General features: G+C 35.6%; 1 protein-coding gene across 5 annotated transcripts in view; it reads left to right on the top strand.

Annotated features, from left to right (window-relative positions):
• LOC140664577 (zwei Ig domain protein zig-8) overlaps positions 1–19,084 on the top strand; it is a 123,248-nt gene that overhangs the window by 69,993 nt on the left and 34,171 nt on the right. For all 5 annotated transcript variants that reach the window (XM_072889785.1, XM_072889784.1, XM_072889782.1 and 2 more), the window contains one exon: positions 13,911–14,088. In XM_072889785.1, coding sequence (XP_072745886.1) covers positions 13,911–14,088 — 178 coding nt within the window. The remainder of the gene's footprint in view (positions 1–13,910; positions 14,089–19,084) is intronic.

Here is a 19,084-nt window from a genome sequence, read left to right as displayed (position 1 = left end):
TGTGTGGAATATAATTTCGCAGATTGAATAAATTACTTTTCTGAATGATTTTATCGTCAGTGCATTAAAGACAGATTTCTGCCAAGTTTTTCGAGATAATACGGTAAACTAGGGTATGATGGACATAATTGGCTGTAATTTTTTCAATAATCGCTACATAGGGCGCTTTTTTAGTTATTATCAAAGATAATTGATATATTTACAGTAGTTTATGCGCATACATTATTCGAAATAACGATATTGTGAATTTTATATCATATTTTTACTTTTAATTATCTGCAAAGTTTGTTCATTTGTCCACTAAAAACTGTTATAACGTCCAATAAATTACGGTTAAGCTATCGTAATCGACGTTAGACATATTATAAAGATATGTAAATTGTTATATGACCTAAATTTTTATTTTTGTTTTCGTTATTTTTTTATAAATATTATGGTCCACCTTTCCGTCCACTATGGTCATCTTTTCCTTAAAAGTTGGGTAAGATGGCCAATGCTTGTGTTCTACTATTTTGATAATATAAAATTTCTATGAAATATTTTCCTTTTAATTTCGATAATATTACGTAATTTAAGCTTCAGTGAAGATATAATATGCCAAATATCATTAAAAAATAACAACAATAAAAGTATGTTTTTTGCATTTTAAAAAACTATGGCCATCTTACCCCAGTTTAAATAAAATTTGGAAGTATTTCCAATACCTTTTTGTTCACGCATGCGCGTTCTGTTCCAATGTTTCATACTTTGCAGCAAACATGTGTCGGCTGTGCGCGGAGATGAAATGCACAAGAGTGGTGTGGCTCATTTACAATTCCGTTGGGCTATATCGACAGGTAGGACGCGAGGGGTGTTTTCTATTACCCTCGTCGGCTTGTAAACTAACCCGTGTTAGTTTCGCATCGCGAGGCGGCTCGCATCCTAGACGCGCGCACAGCTGTGCGAGAGATAGAGACCGGGTGTATGAGGAGAGAAACACAGACATATATAAGAGGTAGCGGCAAGCTGTCGACGAAAGATCTGAAACGAGGCGTGTGATGTGCATAAAAAGAGAAACGAAGGCGACGAGAACATAGCTGGAGAAAAATAGCTCAGAGGCTCGGTTTCATACGGAACGTGGCCCAGATCTTTCGCGTGATATAGCGCGGCCATATAACAAGTTACTACTCAAAACAGCGCAAAACTTGTTTACCTGCTTTGCCTTCGTGACGTTGGAAACCAGTTTTCTTTTCTCGCGACGCTTGGAACTTAATCTAAGAAAAGGTACGCTTGCAAATACTAATCATGGACACTGGAACAGTCGAAGTGTTATTTTCTCAGAGGAAGGGGCTTCCGGCTGGACTGTTATTTGATGATCTCGATAAATATCTTTTAATTAAAGATGTAATTCGTATTTTATGAAGTTTGAGATTAATTTTAGCGATGCTCCTTGTTCCTCTATTTGAATTATTTTCCGCAATGTATCTTGGCGACTAGTTTACTTTCAAATATATGCGATAATTTTTCTTTAACATCCGCTCCGTCACAATGATCGATGCATCTCTACCTTCTTCAACTACGTCTACTTGTTATATCATGGTACATTATCCCGGGGCCTATAAAGTGCCAGCTTTATACACTGATCGATAATGTCTTATTTCCGTACGCTATCTTGATGACTTCCGCCATGTCGGAAGTTACAAAGTATCGCGTCACTTACTTAGTCTTTTAGACGATCAACGCTTTTTATCGTCAGTGTAACTAGATGTGTTGGAAAGAACAAACAACTATTTTATAAGGATATTATTTTTCTTTTACGATAATTAGATTTTCGTCGATGTAGTATTGAGAAAGAAACTTTTTGTAATCTTTGAGAATATTTCAACTTTGATTCTGTATATTTAATAGTAGAATTTTAAAAAATCACAAATTAAAGGAAGAAGTTTAAAGAGTTGTAAACAAGTTGTTATCAAAAGCAACTAGCGATTCATCTTTGAGAATACTTGTAATATAATATACATTTTAAAGGAAAGAAAATTTCATATAGAGATCCCTTTTTCTGTATTATTCCCTGAGATACATACACATTTTTATTAATCATTAAAATTAGAAATTATTTCATTATCACGAAGAAGACTCGTCGTGTATTTTGCAGACTTAGGGTAAAGATCGGGCCATAGTTTTTTAAAATGCAAAAAACCTACTTTTATTTTTGTTATTTTTTAATGATATTTGGCATATTATCTTCACTGAAGCTTAAATTACGTAATATTATCGAAATTAAAAGGAAAATATTTAATTGAAATTTTATAATAATTTTATATGATCAAAATAGTACAACATAAGCATTGGCCATCTTACCCAACTTTTAAGGAAAAGATGACCATAGTGGACGGAAAGGTGGCCATAATATTTATAAAAAAATAGCGAAAACGAAAATAAAAATTTAGGTCATATAACAATTTACATATCTTTATAATATGTCTAACGTCGATTACGATAACTTAACTGTCATTTATTCGACGTTGTAACAGTTTTTAGTGGACAAATGAAAAACTTTGCAGATAATTAAAAGTAAAAATATATGATTATATAAGATTCACAATATCGTTATATCGAATAATGTATGCGCATAAACTACTGTAAATATCGATTATCTTTGGTAATGACTAAAAAAGCGCATTTAAAGCAATTATTGAAAAAATTACAGTCTATGGCCATCTTTTTCGTATGGCCATCATACCCCAGAGTTTAGCCTATCATGAAACGTGACATTTAGCGAATCCAACATTTTACGAGATGTTTAGAATCTTTATAAAATAGCAGTTTGCGCGCGCGATAAGTCTAGCTTATAGCGATGGATTAGAATACTTTCGGCCACGATATGCTTCGATAATAATAGAATGTACGAGATAGGTTTCGCGCAGGTTTCGTTGCGATGAAGGAACACTGTCGAGCGTACGCGAATTAGGCAAATTTATACGAAAACCATAAATCCTTAATTATTTTCTAGCCGTGCGGTATTCCGTGTAAGCGTGCCGGAATTTGTGATTCAAATTGCAGGCCTCGCTATTAAATCGCTCTCCACAAACAAGCCCGCCCTCCTCTTTACTAATATTTACTCTCGTCTTCCGTGAGTTGCCCGTTGTCGACAGCCGAGCGGAGGCTCAGAAGCGGCGGAAGATCACCCCTCGAGTCATACCTTAAATGTCGTCTTTTGGTCTGCTATCGAACAAATAAGTGGTTTTACGAAGCTTGTTTCAGAGCAGACGGAACCTACATTCCTTCCTCTCTCTTCCGCAACTCGCGTGTTAGCCGTCCGGTGAAGGAAGAGCAAAGTAGGGAACGGAATTTCTCATCTTCAATACCTTACGATCCAATCGACATATACGTCTGAATGCGTTTCTCTCCTTATTGCGTATTTCCCGTTAACGTACTATTGTATAGGTTCCGTAATATTTCCTTTGCGTTACATCTCTCCTCTTTACAATCATTGTTCTTTTAAAATGCGATATTATTTTATTTGATTCAAATAAAAAGGTTTTAAAGGGCTTTAGAAAATATATCGTTATACATTATGCAGACTGTTCCATTTTAAATGTGCACCCCAAATAATTTTATTATTTGTGATTTTAGAGAAAAATGTTTCAGACAAAAGTTGTATGGTTTCGAGGAGGCTATAAAATGGTACCATTGGTTTGACCCTGGATAGTCATTTGAAGGTCACCTTTAATTTCGTAAATGGAATTTACTATTTTTTATTACATATTCTTCGTAGCTTATCTCGAGAGTTATTCAAAACACTATAATTAAATATTTTTTTATTAAGTATTTTTCGGGTTATGAGGCTTGACAGTTCCAATATTTTGACAACAAATACGAAATATTTTGTAAAATATTAATTTTTCGATTATTTAAAATATCAATTTATCTTATTTTAATACTTTTTAGCACATAATAATAATCATAAAGAAAATACCTGGTTGTTTCTTTAAAAAAAAAGTCGAAAAATTAATATTTTACGAGATATTTCGTATTTGATGTCAAAATATTGAAACATACAATTTTTGTCTGAAACATTCTCTAAAATCAAAAATAATAAAGTTATTTGGGGCGCACCCTTAAAATGGGACATTCTGTATTAATGTAGTGAAAGTACAAAGTCAATCACAAATTGTCTTCTTACCTTTTTATACGGAATACTTATATACGTCTTATACGGATACGCTTTTCTGCGCAACAAATTTTCTCCTGACGTTTAAAAGTTTCATTCTCTCCTCCATAACAGTTTATCCTCCGCCTCGTTCCATCGAAAATTATCATTGTGCTTTCGTTTTTCGCCAGCACAGCCTTACACGACTGAGTTATATCTCGTCAACCGGCCGGTAATAGTTTCGCACCGACGACACACCGGCCGACGTAAGCCGTTTCACTATAAGACCGCGTTTTATCACTGAAGGTCTATTATCGCGACTCATCCCATCCGGCCATTCTTCCACGGCGCTTGGTATGTACGAGGGCAGAAACTATGCATTACTTGCATAATTTTGAATTTATATCCCGAGACGAGGCGAGGCGAGGCGAGGCGAGGCGAGGCGAGGCGAAGCGAGGCACAAGGCTGGTACAACTTACTCTATGTAATATAGAAGAACTCAGGGGATAGGTAGAACTCCTGTTATCGCGGGGGACTGCGTACACGATGAAAGTGTCATCATCAAACGTTGACTCTACCACTTGTCACAGTTCTGTATCGCGGGGAGAGGGAGATAGTTTCGCGGGATTTCATCGTATGGAATTGCGTTCCATTTCCTTGAAAACCTTTCGGAACCGCGGGATTAAGTTTTAATGAGGCGTCCTCCAATCGCCGTACTTACGTCACGGTCCAGTCGTATTAGAGTTTGCGCAAATTGCGCAAACACTTGAAAATTTCGAAATTCAACGTACATTTATTCATTTGAGAATTTCACGGGAATGACAGCGGTGGTTTCTCGTACGTCGAGTCCGTGATCTTATCGTGAGTTTAATGTCAATAAAATATAATGTTATTGTTTTTTTTTTTTTTTTTTTTTCATTCCATTTGATGCGAATCCCTAGTTTGTGACTTTGCACCAGATGTACTGTACATTGATTAGCTTTAACACGAACAAGAAATTATTTTATTTGGTCACGAATTTATCTTTGTATTGTGCAGTAAATTAGTCGATGCACTTGATCGATAAACGTGAAAGGCCAGTGCGCAAGTATTAATCAACATGAGTCGGGAAATGTCTGCCACTGGTTCGTTAGTCACTCGTACAACGTCAGGGTGATCGACGATGCGCGATTAAACCAATGCAGTAATTGCGTTTTCATTTAATTCGAGATGGGCCGATCAATTTCCGTGAGCAGACGATGTTTTCACCGGCAGATAAATAGGACGCCAACTTAATGTGATCTTAGTAAAGTCTGATTTGATTAACATGAATTCTTCAGCCCCAACGAATAGTTCATAAATTATTGTTGTGCAATATACATATATGTATGTGTATGTATGTATATATATATATGAACATATATACATATATAATATACATATATAACGCAATATATATTTATGTATATAAAAGTTGATTAAAATAAATTTCGAAATATTTTATCTCACACATTGTGTGCGTTATAATACTAACCTGGGTAAAAATGCATGTGAATATCTATATATATATATATATATAATTTCAATGGCCAATCAAAGCATCATTTTCAACCGTAAATAGTATTTCACTGCAGCGCACTTGGCTTATTTCCCAATAATCCTCGGTTTCACGCACATTGCATTTTACGCTCTCATTTACTCGAGTTCCAATACAGTAGGTTATTCGTCACGTTATCAGCAATCGATTACTCCTGTGTATGAATAGCATTTAGTCGTCTCTTATATGATTCCACCTAATTAAATGGAGAAACGATATTGAATACGATAATTGGAAAGTCGGAAAAAGAGGTTGTTTATGTTCTTAGTTGTTTGTTTTGTATTATTCATATATTTAAAAAATAAGTAATATTTTATTCTCTTCTTTAAATTGTAAAATTGTACTGTCATTATACGTAACAACACACAATATATATCATGTTATTCGATATATAATAAATATAAGCTGTTAATTTGTGATGATCCGAATTAGCACTAATTCATTCGTTCTTCCCCAATTACTCCGTGACTCTTGACACGTCCTATAATGCACCTGGATAAATCACTTAATACACACCTAAGGTGTTGATCCAAGTATATGACAGATCACCGCAGCTTAGTAGCGTTCGGTTTAGCTCAAGCATATTGCATTGTCAGATGCCTACAATGGAATGATAAACAATGGGTTGTTATAGTATACGATTGAGCTTAACATATATGCTTAACATATCAACGAGTTATTATCAATTATTGGCCGTGTGAAACGCATTATCTTCTAATCAAGATTTTTTACGTTTGCAGATGCAGTATGTATAGGGTAAATTAGGATACGATAGCCATACGGAAAAGATGGCTATAGGCTTTAATTTTTCAATAATCGTTACATAGTGCGCTTTTTTAGTCATTATCAAAGATAATCGATATTTACAATAGTTTATGCGCATACATTGTTCGAAATAACGATATTGTGAATCTTATATCATATTTTTATTTTTAATTATCTGCAAAGTTTTTCATTTGTCCACTAAAAACTGTTATAACGTCCAATAAATTACGGTTAAGCTATCGTAATCGACGTTAGACATATTATAAAGATATGTAAATTGTTATATGACCTAAATTTTTATTTTCGTTTTCGCTATTTTTTTATAAATATTATGGCCACCTTTCCGTCCACTATGGTCATCTTTTCCTTAAAAGTTGGGTAAGATGGCCAATGCTTATGTTGAACTATTTTGATAATATAAAATTATTATAAAATTTCAATTAAATATTTTCCTTTTAATTTCGATAATATTACGTAATTTAAGATTCAGTGAAAATAATATGCCAAACACTATTAAAAAATAACAAAAATAAAAGTAGGTTTTTTGCATTTTGAAAAACTATGGCCATCTTATTCGAGTTTACTCTACACTTTTGCGAATTGAATTTCTCGAGATACAAGTTATGAATTATGTAAAGAGAAAAAAAATTAATGATTGACGCTCTCTAAATTTTACTCGATTTTTAAATTATTAGATGTTGAATGTTGGTAACTTTCAGTTTTATTGCGAACAACAGCGAAATACAGTGCAGATACGCGTGCTCCCAATTAAACTCCAATATCTTTCTGTTGGATGAAGAAAGTTGGCGGCTTTGGTGGGTGAGTCCTACTATCGGATCTTCGAGTCGGTTAAATTTAAGATTTTTTTTCCATTTGTTAAAACATTGTCCAACCGTATCTAGATAACGGTAAATTTTAGATGCGATCGATAAAGTCATCTCTTTTCCTTGCCCGATTCTCAGCCTTGGAATAGAAATTTATATGTTCTCTCATAAAACGTAACCTTCCTCTCGTCTTCTGTGGCTTGTCCTCCGCTTTTATTCTTTTATGTTTTTTTTTCCTTTCTCCTTTGTGTTTCTAGTTTCCTTTTGTCTACGTGCTTAAAGTGCATTTCTCCACATTCAGAGAGACATCCGCACAGAGTTTAATATTATAGAAAATGTAGCGATACTATAATAGTAGATAATATTGGATTATGAAAGCGTCATAATACTCCTAACTGTCATTTATAATTTTACTAATGTAATTAATATTATTAAGCTGCTTTTTCGAGAAATTAAATGAATAAATATAACAGAAAAAAAAAAAAAATAAAACAATTGTAATATATATGTAGGAGAATAAAAAGAGTAGGCAGAAATAAAATTAAAAATTTGAAGGAATAAATCTATAAAGAGAGATTTTTTTTCTCTGTTATCAGAAATCCTCTATCAGAATTAAAGAATCAATTCTGTCGCTCGAGTTAAGCGTTATTACGCTTGAGCCGCAAAATCTCTGCGGTTTACTGAATAATAGTATGTTTAAGTAAAGCTTGTTGCTCTCTCCCTCTCTCTCCCTCTCTCTCTCTCTCTCTCTCTCTCTCTCTCTCTCTCTTTCTCTCTATCTATCTATCTCTCGTTCTCGTTCCCTTTGATCCGAGGAACTGCATCGTTCTCTGATCGTGTATTTTCGACAATTGAGACATGGCTGATTTTCAAACCGAAAGGATTGAGTGTGTGGTCACATCGAAATACATCGATTCGCAATATCCGTTAATGTTCGGTGCGAGGACCAGACACTGAATTCTGTAGCGTAGCGTGAAATGGAGATAATGATTGGCATACCAATCAATAGTAAACTAAAACGAGCCAGAGTGGGCTAACGAGGATATGTCTCATGGTGCGTGCTTTTAGTAAATCGTATTAAAAGAAATGAAAAATCGAATCACGGGAAATTGCAAGTCCCAGCAGAATCGGAGAGGGAAAACCGCTTAACATTTTTCACGTATAATTATTATATCTGGCTTCTCTCATGTGCAAATTGGCTCTGTGTGTGCACTCGCGCGAGTGTCGTTTCGACGTGATGCGACCATCTGTAATAACCGAGCCGTAAAATTCCAATAAAAATCAGACGATAATATGTTCGATATAGCGCTAACGGCTAAAGTACGGTTAAGATTATCTGTTTGATTAACGGCGCTGTATTAAAACGCCGTCGCGGTGAACATCACGTGCGCGCAATTTATACGATGACGCGAAACGAATTGAATGTCATGGATATATATCGCGTAGATTCAGACTTTGAAAGGGTGGTTAAAAAAGTGCACCGTACGCTAATATACATAAATACAATAAGTGCATTAGCCTTCCGGACGAAGAAAAGATGTGGGATAATATTTGCGATAAATATAGCTTTGGCAATCGGCGAGGACCTGGATTTGAGACGTTATTGTTCCACCAACAGTAACGAGTCTCGGATTTGAATTCATTGTTTCAAAGAGCCAGTTACAGCGGCTTTTCACGAGCGATATATTATCTGTTATTATTGCAGTCCCACTCGAAGCCACAATGGTCGGCTTTGCGCTCTGATCTCCATATTTTAATTAAAAGCTCTTGACGTTAGATACGTGCGTCTCGCTAGTCTACAAGTCAATTCGCGATATCATCACATTCATAATATAGTTGCACGAAAATATATATCGTCAACAATCTCCCTTATTGTATATGCATATCTCACGTAATACATACATATATGTATATATATGTATATGATTTGTATATGTGTAAGGGAGATTGTTCGCGATATATATTTTCGTACAATTATACATATATAACGTAATGGAATAATTCTTATCGTTAAAAAACGTAATACTATTATATGCGATTATATAAAAAAAAAAAAAAAAAAAAAAAAATGGTATTACATTCATATTTTATAAACATTTATAAAAAATATAATAACATTATTTTATAGTTAATTCACAGTGGTTACTCGTTGGTCATCTGCTAATGCATTTGTTCCTTGTCCAAACAAACGAATTTAACGAATTTAGATGTGTCTTTTCTACCATACGCGAAGGACATTAACTCTGTCATGCAGTCACGTCCCTGCCTCGCGGCTAAAGAGAGCAATTTGTCTGTCCATTATCGCGCGACGCAACACAAAGGTGAAAGCAGCCAACTTTGGTATTGGGCAAGCGATGGCACGCAGTATATAATCGAGGGGTATATATATATATATATATATATATATACATATTGGAGAGAGAAAGAGAGAGCGAAAGGAAGAAAAAAAGAAAAAGGAAGAACGAGATAAAAAGGTGAATGGAGAGAAAATGGAGGAAAAAGATAGCGGGTGAAAGGAGATAAGCGCGTAATATGGGTGGAGAGAGATCGGTGGAACGTCGGAAACAACGTCGGAGGGGATTATTTTTGGTGCGAATGCGGTCTAACCCAACGTTCGGGAATAGCAGCGCGGCGGTTTATCCCCCGTTGTAAAATGCGGTGGGAATGCGTTCCCCCCCCCTCCCTTCTCTCTCTCTCTCTCTCTCTCTCTCTCGATGCAAAAGTACCGGGTCGTAAGACTGCATATACATCGGCCGCGCCGATGGGCGAAACGACTCCGACGAGATGTGGATGCCGCCGGGGGTTGCAAAGAGACGCGACGTCGGCATATGGTGGCGTATACTATGGTGCTGCTCGAATCGTACATCACAACAACGTGATTCCCATGCATACGGCTGGCAATCTCGCCGCTTGTGCATCGCCGAGTCCCGGGGATGCATATGCATACACGCGTGACCTCCGGGGTCGCGCGTGCATACGCGCCTCTTGTTTCTCTGGGGAGATGAACGCCTATGTATGTGTGAATTTCGCTGTCCAGACGCACGTTTACCACTCCTAAATTCCGTGCTCGAGGTCGCGTTTCCGTCGTCTCTATGTCACTGGGAGGACTGACAGGAAAAGATCATTTCTTTATTTTGTCCTGTATTTCTTTCAAATTTGTCGAGTGTGAAGTTGAATCTAATTTATAATTAGATTAATATATTTATCGATATGACAAATTGTACGTTACGATAACGCAAGTATCAAATGTATCTTTAAATCTGCTCGACTTAATTTATTAAAGTATATTTTCTCTCCAAAAAGTTTTCTCTTTGATTTTACATAAAAAGACTACCATGGTCTTTTCAAAGAAAATCTTATCTCGTGAATGTATAAAAGAGATAAATCTAATTAAGTCTAATTAATCGTTTTCCCAACTATATTACTTATAATTACAGAATAACATGTATACTAATATTATATAATAAAATATATAATATAATTTAGATAAAAGTAAACATACAATTTTGAACGATATTGCCTACTTGATCGCGTTCTATGCGGCTTTTTTTCGAATCGTATTAACGTTTCAGTGATTTTTGATACGTGTTCGTCAACTTTACGGGAATAATATGTATGTATACGCGAAAAAGTTAGACGCGTAAACTTGAAATTGGTAGTTTGCCGTGGTCTCTCCCTACAGAAATTCCTAATATATCCCGAGTTTCATGTCAAACTTTCCTATTCCATTTGATTTTACTCGCACGGCGTATCCTTCTCGTTTTACTAGGTTTTTTTGCGCTTCATGTTGAGCTTCCTACATCCTTCGTGGTAATTTCGTCGAGCATGTCGTACGGATACTCGCAGTAAACCACGTATCAACGATGGGTCTCGTGTTCAAAGTGTCTGCTTGTAATTGCACGCGACCGTTTGTGGGTGCACAAGGGATGTACGCGCGCCCTCGGGATACGAAATACAGAGAACACCCAGTCGAAACGTTCATGAAATACAGCGTTAATCTCATTGCTTAATTACGTTGTATAATACAGATTACCTAGATTCATTTATTGCGATAAATTTTCGATGAAAGGAGTTGAAGTACGCAAGAAAATGTTTCCAGATAGATACGTATCAAGCTTCTTTTTTATATAATATTTCGAGAACAGCTCGTTTTGACCGACTGAATATTTTTTTAAATTCATTTAAAATACCATGAAATGAACGCTGTAATTACGTTTGTGGAAACGGAGTTTTCCATAAGCTGCAAATAAACATACGGGAACATTCTCTATTTGTTCATAATTTATTTATTTTTACATTCAAGTCTCGTGGTTTATATCAACCTTCCAGTTAAACACAGCCGTACTTATATAGCTTAAACTACAAAGCTCTTGCATGCCGACATATATTTTCCCTTCGTGAATACACTTACGCTGTTGGTATAATATTATTATAATATTCGTATTTTTTTTAAACAAAACCTATGTACAAAATGGCGAAAGGAAGAATATGACGCGACAGTTGTTGAAAAACATCGTACTTATGTGTTAAAACAAAAAATATTGAAATATTTTTGCGCTTTGGCTCAAACAGATTCTTTTTCTTCGAGCTCGCTTTTCTATCGACATGTTACGCGAGGTTAAAAGCAGCGAAAGAGAATTTCGCCGCGAATATCTCTTTGTACATTCCCCTATAAAAACAACAAAGAAAGAGCAAAGAGCGTAGGACGAGACGTCGTACGCGAGAGAAAGCAACTCTCAAAGGACGTGCGCTACAAGTCACAGCCTCAAAGGATGTATCCGGAGTATACCGACCGCAAGGGAGACACACATTGGTAACTCGATAAATAAAGAAGCAAAAATGGATAAATCTGAGCGCGCGAATCGACTCCAGTTTCTGTCATTCAAAAAAAATGAAAAAAAAAAAGGAAAATAAAAAAAATTTCTCGGTAAGCTTTTTTGTGCCTGGTTGTGTTTCGATCTATTCTAACGGGTTGTTACTTTTTTTTTTTTTTTTTTTTCCCCAATGGACATCCCGAGTTTCATACTGGAAAAAAGATAGAAAAGCGGTCAGTAATGACACGGGACACAATAACAGATAGTTAACACGTAGATGCGTTCGTTGGTGGGCGGGTTTGTCCTATAACAATGCGCGAACGTTGTCGGTTGCGATACAGATTGAATAGCGACGACAAGGTCGGCGACAACGTGAAACGTTGAATTCTAGCGTGGAAAAGAAAGGAGATGCCCACAAGAGACGCAGGCAGGACCACTCGGTTGCCTTCATTTGGGTGCAAATGGAGTTTTTCCTAAATGGACGTTGCAAAAGTTTGTCGCTGTCAAGCATTGTTTGGCCGGTGTCAGGAGGATGGGAAGGGCAGCGAGGGATGCGAGGGTAGTACGGAATCAGTCCGCCAAGGCTTTGATTAGCTGGCGCCACGAAGCGAAGGGTTCCACCCTCCCGATTGTTCGCCTGGTATTTATAGGTTGATTCCCGCTCTCGTTCTCCTCGCGACAATTGTCGCTCTGTTGTTTCCGTCTTCTCGTATTTTCTTCGTCTTATTTTTTTTTTCTTTTTCTGCTTATCGCGGCGTGACATTGCTCCTCCGTGCGAGAAACGTAATAAGAAAGTATTTCATCTTATTATATATATATATATATATATATATTCCACACTCTCATCTTACGATTCCATTAAAAAACTCATTGATGATCTAAGCAACTGTAAGAACTGTAAAGAATTGTCCCTTCCGTCGTCCTTTATTTTTCTGTCTTTCAACTTTGCAAGTTTTTATACCTTTTATTTTTCTTTGTTTGTTCATCGAAGCGCGAATCGTGAATCGCTGCGTTGGTTTGGCTACGTTGTTCAGTTGATTATAGATAGGTCACGCCGCGCCGTTTGCTCGTTGCAGCTCTTATCTTTGTAACACCACACTTAAGATGATAGGTACAATTAATCGTGCACTTATCATCTATATTGCGTGTTACCTATTTGGAAGAAAATTGCTGAATAAAGAGATATGATCTGATATGATATATTTGAGAGAGAAAACAATTTGTGCTTAATAACTTTACGATATGCAAGAATTGTTAGAAAGCGAATAATCGCTTTCCATTTTATCGTCTACTATCGAACTAGAGAGCTCGCTTCGCGAAATGCGAAAATTCCTAAACGAAGTAAAACTTCGGCAGCTCAATTGAACGTTACGTGATCGAGAAACGAGCGATGGACACTAAAAGGAAAAGTAACGATTTCCCGTTGCTTTACGATAGTAATTAAGCTTGACTTCGCTTCGGAAACCGCAACTAATGCTTGCCACTATTCGATCCCAAAGCCTCATTTGCTCGCACGTCCAATGACGCCGTGCTACTTTGATCTCGGATCGAGCACTTAGTGAGATCGTTTGATTTAGATGATTGTTAGCATTCATTTATCATCCGCTCAATGAAATGTTTATAAGTGAAAAGCACTTTCTATGGCAGTTTTATTAGCTTTAATCTAAAAAGTAACGTTTGCACTTTCTATTTATTCATTTATACAATCGTTACTCTGTCATTAATTTAATAAAAATTAAATTTAAATCGAATTAAAATATACATCTGGTGCTAACTATGTTAATTGATTTTTGTCGCAGTACCGAGGGTGGAAATAGTCGATGAGCATGGTACTACGGCTGCCGATAAGTTCTACAAACCAGGTAGCACAATAGAGCTGAAGTGTGTAGTCAGCAATATACCGCAACCCACCGGCTATGTCACGTGGCGGCACGAATCTCGTACGTTGAATTACGACACGACTCGTGGTGGCATCAGGTAAGCTATAGACGACGCAATTATCTAGTATATCACAAGATCTTAAGTAATGCGATAGCTGATACGATAATTGATACCGAAGAGAACTTTGGTGTTTTTATTTATATTCCTCATTATATGTTATGCACCGTCTATTTAAGCACGATAGTACGCTTGAATAGATTAACATTTCGCTAATTTTGCTCATTGAGAACAATGGTTTATGCAAACTGCATAGGTACTTTAATTGCTTCGATGAAGAATGTTCTCGATAAAGAATACGTCTGGTGAATTTTGAAAAGCTTTCATTAAACTTTTCGGACCGATGGTCAACAGTTGCGGCGGTTCTGTGTGACCTAATTGATTATAGATAGATATGACATATATTCCCAAATCTCAAGTACCGCTTTGGATATCATTTGATTTTGTCGGTTTTTGTAAAATGATTTTCCAATCGTAAGATCGATATAAAGTAATTTCCATATTTTTTTTCCCCGACATATTCTCTTTGTTTCACTATTTGAAATGCATTCGTTTTATTCGTTTTGGCTGTGATCGGTTATTTCTGCTTCACGTACTTGACAGTTTCCACAATATTCCAAATAATAGCGATACTTGAAAATTCTACGGGAAATTAGCAATATCGAGAGCGATATTGAGGTTAGGAAAGAAAGGATGTAGCGAGGTATCAGGTGAACTGTTGACAATTTAATCACTCTCGAAAATGTTCGATTATAGCGATCCGACACATGATGAACGAGCGCGCTACTGATGCCAGGCGCAGGCAGTCAGGATTTCAAATAAAATATAAAAAACTCTCAATCAAACCGGATCGCAGGTATACGATTAAAGATCGATTAGTACGGATTACCTATGGAATTACTTCGGAGCATATTAACAAGCCCCACTTCATTACAAGAAAAATCGATAAAGGCCCTACAATTTACGAAGCGTATGAATGGTATATCTATTTCTTCAAGCAGCTATTCGTTGAGAATTAAACTTTTCAACTAACGTTACGTTCTATTATTTTTAAAATATAAAATTTCCATTTTCTTGTAAAGCTCTCTTTTATTTGCACATTTGGAAAATACATAATACACATGCAATTATTCAAACAGAATTTTCTATAAATTTTCTATAAATTTTCTATAAATTTGCAATTTTGAAAAATGCATTTATGAAGCAAGCTTTTATGTCTGTAAATGTTACGCACGAACTGTGACGTAGCAACTGTTTTTATTCACTTGGCGACATTATGCGGGGAATCAGGACAGCATGCAGGATACGTGCGCAATTTATTGAGAACATTCTATTACACTTTGATTGCTCCCGCGAGGCGTCTTGCCGAGATCGTTTAACTGAACGCGTCAAACACAGCGTTGCAAATAAACGACGTTCGATCGCGCTATCGTCGTCGTGTGATTACCAGTTCATTGGATCCTATCACATCGCTATGTATTGCCTCTTTTCTCACCTGACTAAACTATTCTGAAAAGACTGTATTATTATTGCATCTTGTAAATTACCTTCGTTATATCCTGACAACATAATTTTTGCGTACATTTTTTTTTTGTAGATTATATTACACAGAAAATTAATCGAGCTTCACGTGCAGTATACTCTTAATTATTGGCTGAATTTATCGCAGCATTTTATTTTCCGAAAGTTTTTTGCTTGCATTTTTACAGAGCATTATAGTATAAACTGACACATGTACACAGAAAAAAAGTAAGTGTCAAATCAAAACTTTTATACTCATATATAAACGCGCTAATTGTTTCATATATACGCAATAATTTATAATTCTTCTTAGAAGAATTTAAAAATCTTAAATTTCAACAATATTATAATCTTATTTCAATATTACAATTGTCATTTCAAGAATAAAATCATTATTTTAACTCTAAGAAAATTATAATCTTTGATTTGAACATGTGCTATTTTTTCTATCCAACATTATTTCCTCTCCATTCAAGAAAATTATTCTTAAATAACAAAAATATATTTTTCTTGGTTGAACTATATAAAATGTTTTCAGCCAAGCAAATTTTCTTGGTTTAACGCAATATAATCTCTTTGAAGATTTACATTTTGAAACTAGAGATATTGTCAAAATAAAAATATTCTTTTTATAAAATAATTATTTTAACTCTAAGAAAATTATAATCTTCATAATTTGAACATGTGTTATTTTTTATCCAACATTTTTTTCTCTCCATTCATGAAAATTATTCTTAAATAACAAGAATAGATATATTTTCTTGATTAAACTATATATGTAAAATATCTTTAGCCAAGCAAATTTTCCTTATTTAACGGAATATAATTTCATTTGAAGATTTACATTTTGAAACTAAAGATATTGTCAAAATAAGAATATTCTTTTTTTCTGTGTATCTATTAATTTCTTATCTTTGCCTTAATGAATAATGTAATTCTATCTATTTGTTGATGTGCAAAACTCTCACTAGCTTCATGTGAAACGACTAAGGATACAAGGCTGATATAGTAGGCAGTAACGTTGGCGAGAAGTTAGTTAGCAGTATAACGTTATTATACTCTCCAGCACACGCGGTATTACACTTCACTATCTCTAGTACCTCGTATATAGTTCGCCGACTCCCCTGTCTATTACTCTTCACCTTGGGCCAAGACTAACCCTTAAGTTGGTCAAGTCTGTGAGTGCCTCGAGCATGCATGGCTAACCCCATACCAGGCTTAACATAATCAAGCAGTTTTGATAATAGAAAAGTCCATGATAATAAATGCCGTTGGATTTTTATTTTTCTAACACGCATTAGAGAATTTTTTAAATACTACAGCGAGTTTGTCAACATTTTATTGTCACAATACTAATATAATTATAGCTAGGTGGTGCAATATATTACAAGATACTTAGTTGGTCTGTACGCCATATCAGTGCAATAAAATAATCCGCGTGGCATTCGCATATATCAGCTTTTAATCCCATACATGCGAAAGGATCGCAAAGGAATTAATGTGTAACCGACATAATCACAACTGATATCGTCTAATATTAGTATTAACTAACTATTACTTACATCATAGATGTATTAATTTAACATCATTTGTAGCAATCGCAGCTTTATATTGATCCAGAATTGGCGTCGAAAATATTTGTAGAGCTATTGAAGCGGGCGTTAAGCTTCGTGAAATCAATCATCTTTCTGGGGTGAAAATAAGAGAGTGACCGAATTTCTGAAAGTTTCCTTCATCAGCTTAATAATGTGTGTATACTTGGAGTTAATAAGATCGCCGATAAATATAGTGTGAAATATATTGCGCGGTTGTATACAAGAGTGTCGTATTACACTGATCGCTGCCCTGATGCTTGCTCGTAACATGCGGGCTGATCCATTACTCGGCAAATCAATTAGGGCACAGGCGCGACCAGCGTCGTAGTGCGGGAAAAAAAGCGTGACGAAAACAAAGCATTTAATCGGATTTTGTTTTATCGGCTGTACACGCTGAACCCACGATGGCAAATATTTCATGGCAACAAGGGGGACATGCTTCTTTTTTTTTTTTTATATCAGTGTCCGCGATAAAATAGGTCCCATATTTCAAAATTCTATTCCGGTCACGGCTTTTTTGTTATCCTCTTTTCGTTGAAATGTCGACGTTATTACTAGGCCTTCTGCGCGATATCTAAAAGGTATTTAAAGAAAGAGCAGCGTGAGTTGATTATATAACCGTATAACATTTGTGTTGGAAATCTTTGTAAATATATAACTTAATGTATTTAGTATGGTATAAATCACGCATTAGACGAATACAAAAGTAGAATTTGTAATCGTATTGAAATAATCGCTTATTTTCCGGAAAATTGAATAAGAATAAAATGAAAGAGATGCACGTACGGACCCCGATGCGATGCTCTGGTCAAAAGTTTGTCGCCACTGTAAACTTTTATAAAACTTACGGGACGACTTCTTCGTTGTCTTTTTCTAGAGTGGTTCACTGTATATGCATCGCGCGAGATGCTGCGGTTTTACAGCGAAACACAGAGGTGACTGTATAGAATACGTTATAAATAAATGCTACACGTGTATGCGTATGCGTGTGTGTGTGTGTGTGTGTGTTTGCGAAGTTTTTTTCCCGTTTGCGTCCAATGGCGCGATTTAACTTTTAAATTGCCCCTATTTTCCACGATCCTGTATTTCGCGTTACGTTCGAAAATATAAGAAGAATTTCTTGTGAGAAATGAAAATAAATCCTACGCATGTTTTATTGATTTCTATAGAAGCAAGATGATGAAAAAAGTTACAAACTACTGACGCCAATGACGATTGCACGTGTGCATTTCTTTTTCATCTTTCGTGATACAATCTTTCCTAAAGAAGTGTGCATCGAATCTTTTATACATATATATATATTTGAAAAATATTACGCGCGCATAAATTTCTTACATATTTGATATGAAAAAATTAATCGTGAGCGTGTCTAAAAGAAAATGAATTTATCGCGTTGTTAGTGGCGACGCCTTCGTCCCCAGGTGATAATTACGGTCGCGCGAAACTTTTCCATAATTTTATAAAACTTTTCTACAAAGTACGATTAAGAGGGAACAGGCGCTTTCCTAAAGTCAGAGCCGCTTCTCATTAAGACGGTGTTTATTGGAATTGTTATGCATCCTCTTTTGCATTTTTATGGATAATCCTGGCAGTAACATCATCCTTGCGTCTGTTCCTCTTACTTCTTAACGTGCGTTATCATATCCTCACGTTGGCAGATCATTCGCAGCGCAATGAGCCATTAATGAAAACAGGAATGAATATTCATAGCAGTCGTAAAGTATAATCTTATATTTTAGATTTAAAAAAAATGAAAAAATAGTATTGCTCTGTTAATATTATTTTTGCATTTTGCATGAAAACAGTTGGAAATTCAGAAAAGTACTTGGACAAATCTCATTTAGATGACCATCTGGTAATAAAATAATCAAGCGCATAATAAAGTTAATTCACGTGTGTAAGTAATTACGTATATAATG

The sequence above is a fragment of the Anoplolepis gracilipes genome, chromosome 4 (genome assembly GCF_047496725.1).
Source record: "Anoplolepis gracilipes chromosome 4, ASM4749672v1, whole genome shotgun sequence".
Taxonomy (NCBI): Eukaryota; Metazoa; Arthropoda; class Insecta; order Hymenoptera; family Formicidae; genus Anoplolepis; species Anoplolepis gracilipes.
This window is presented reverse-complemented; position numbering and strand designations above follow the sequence as displayed.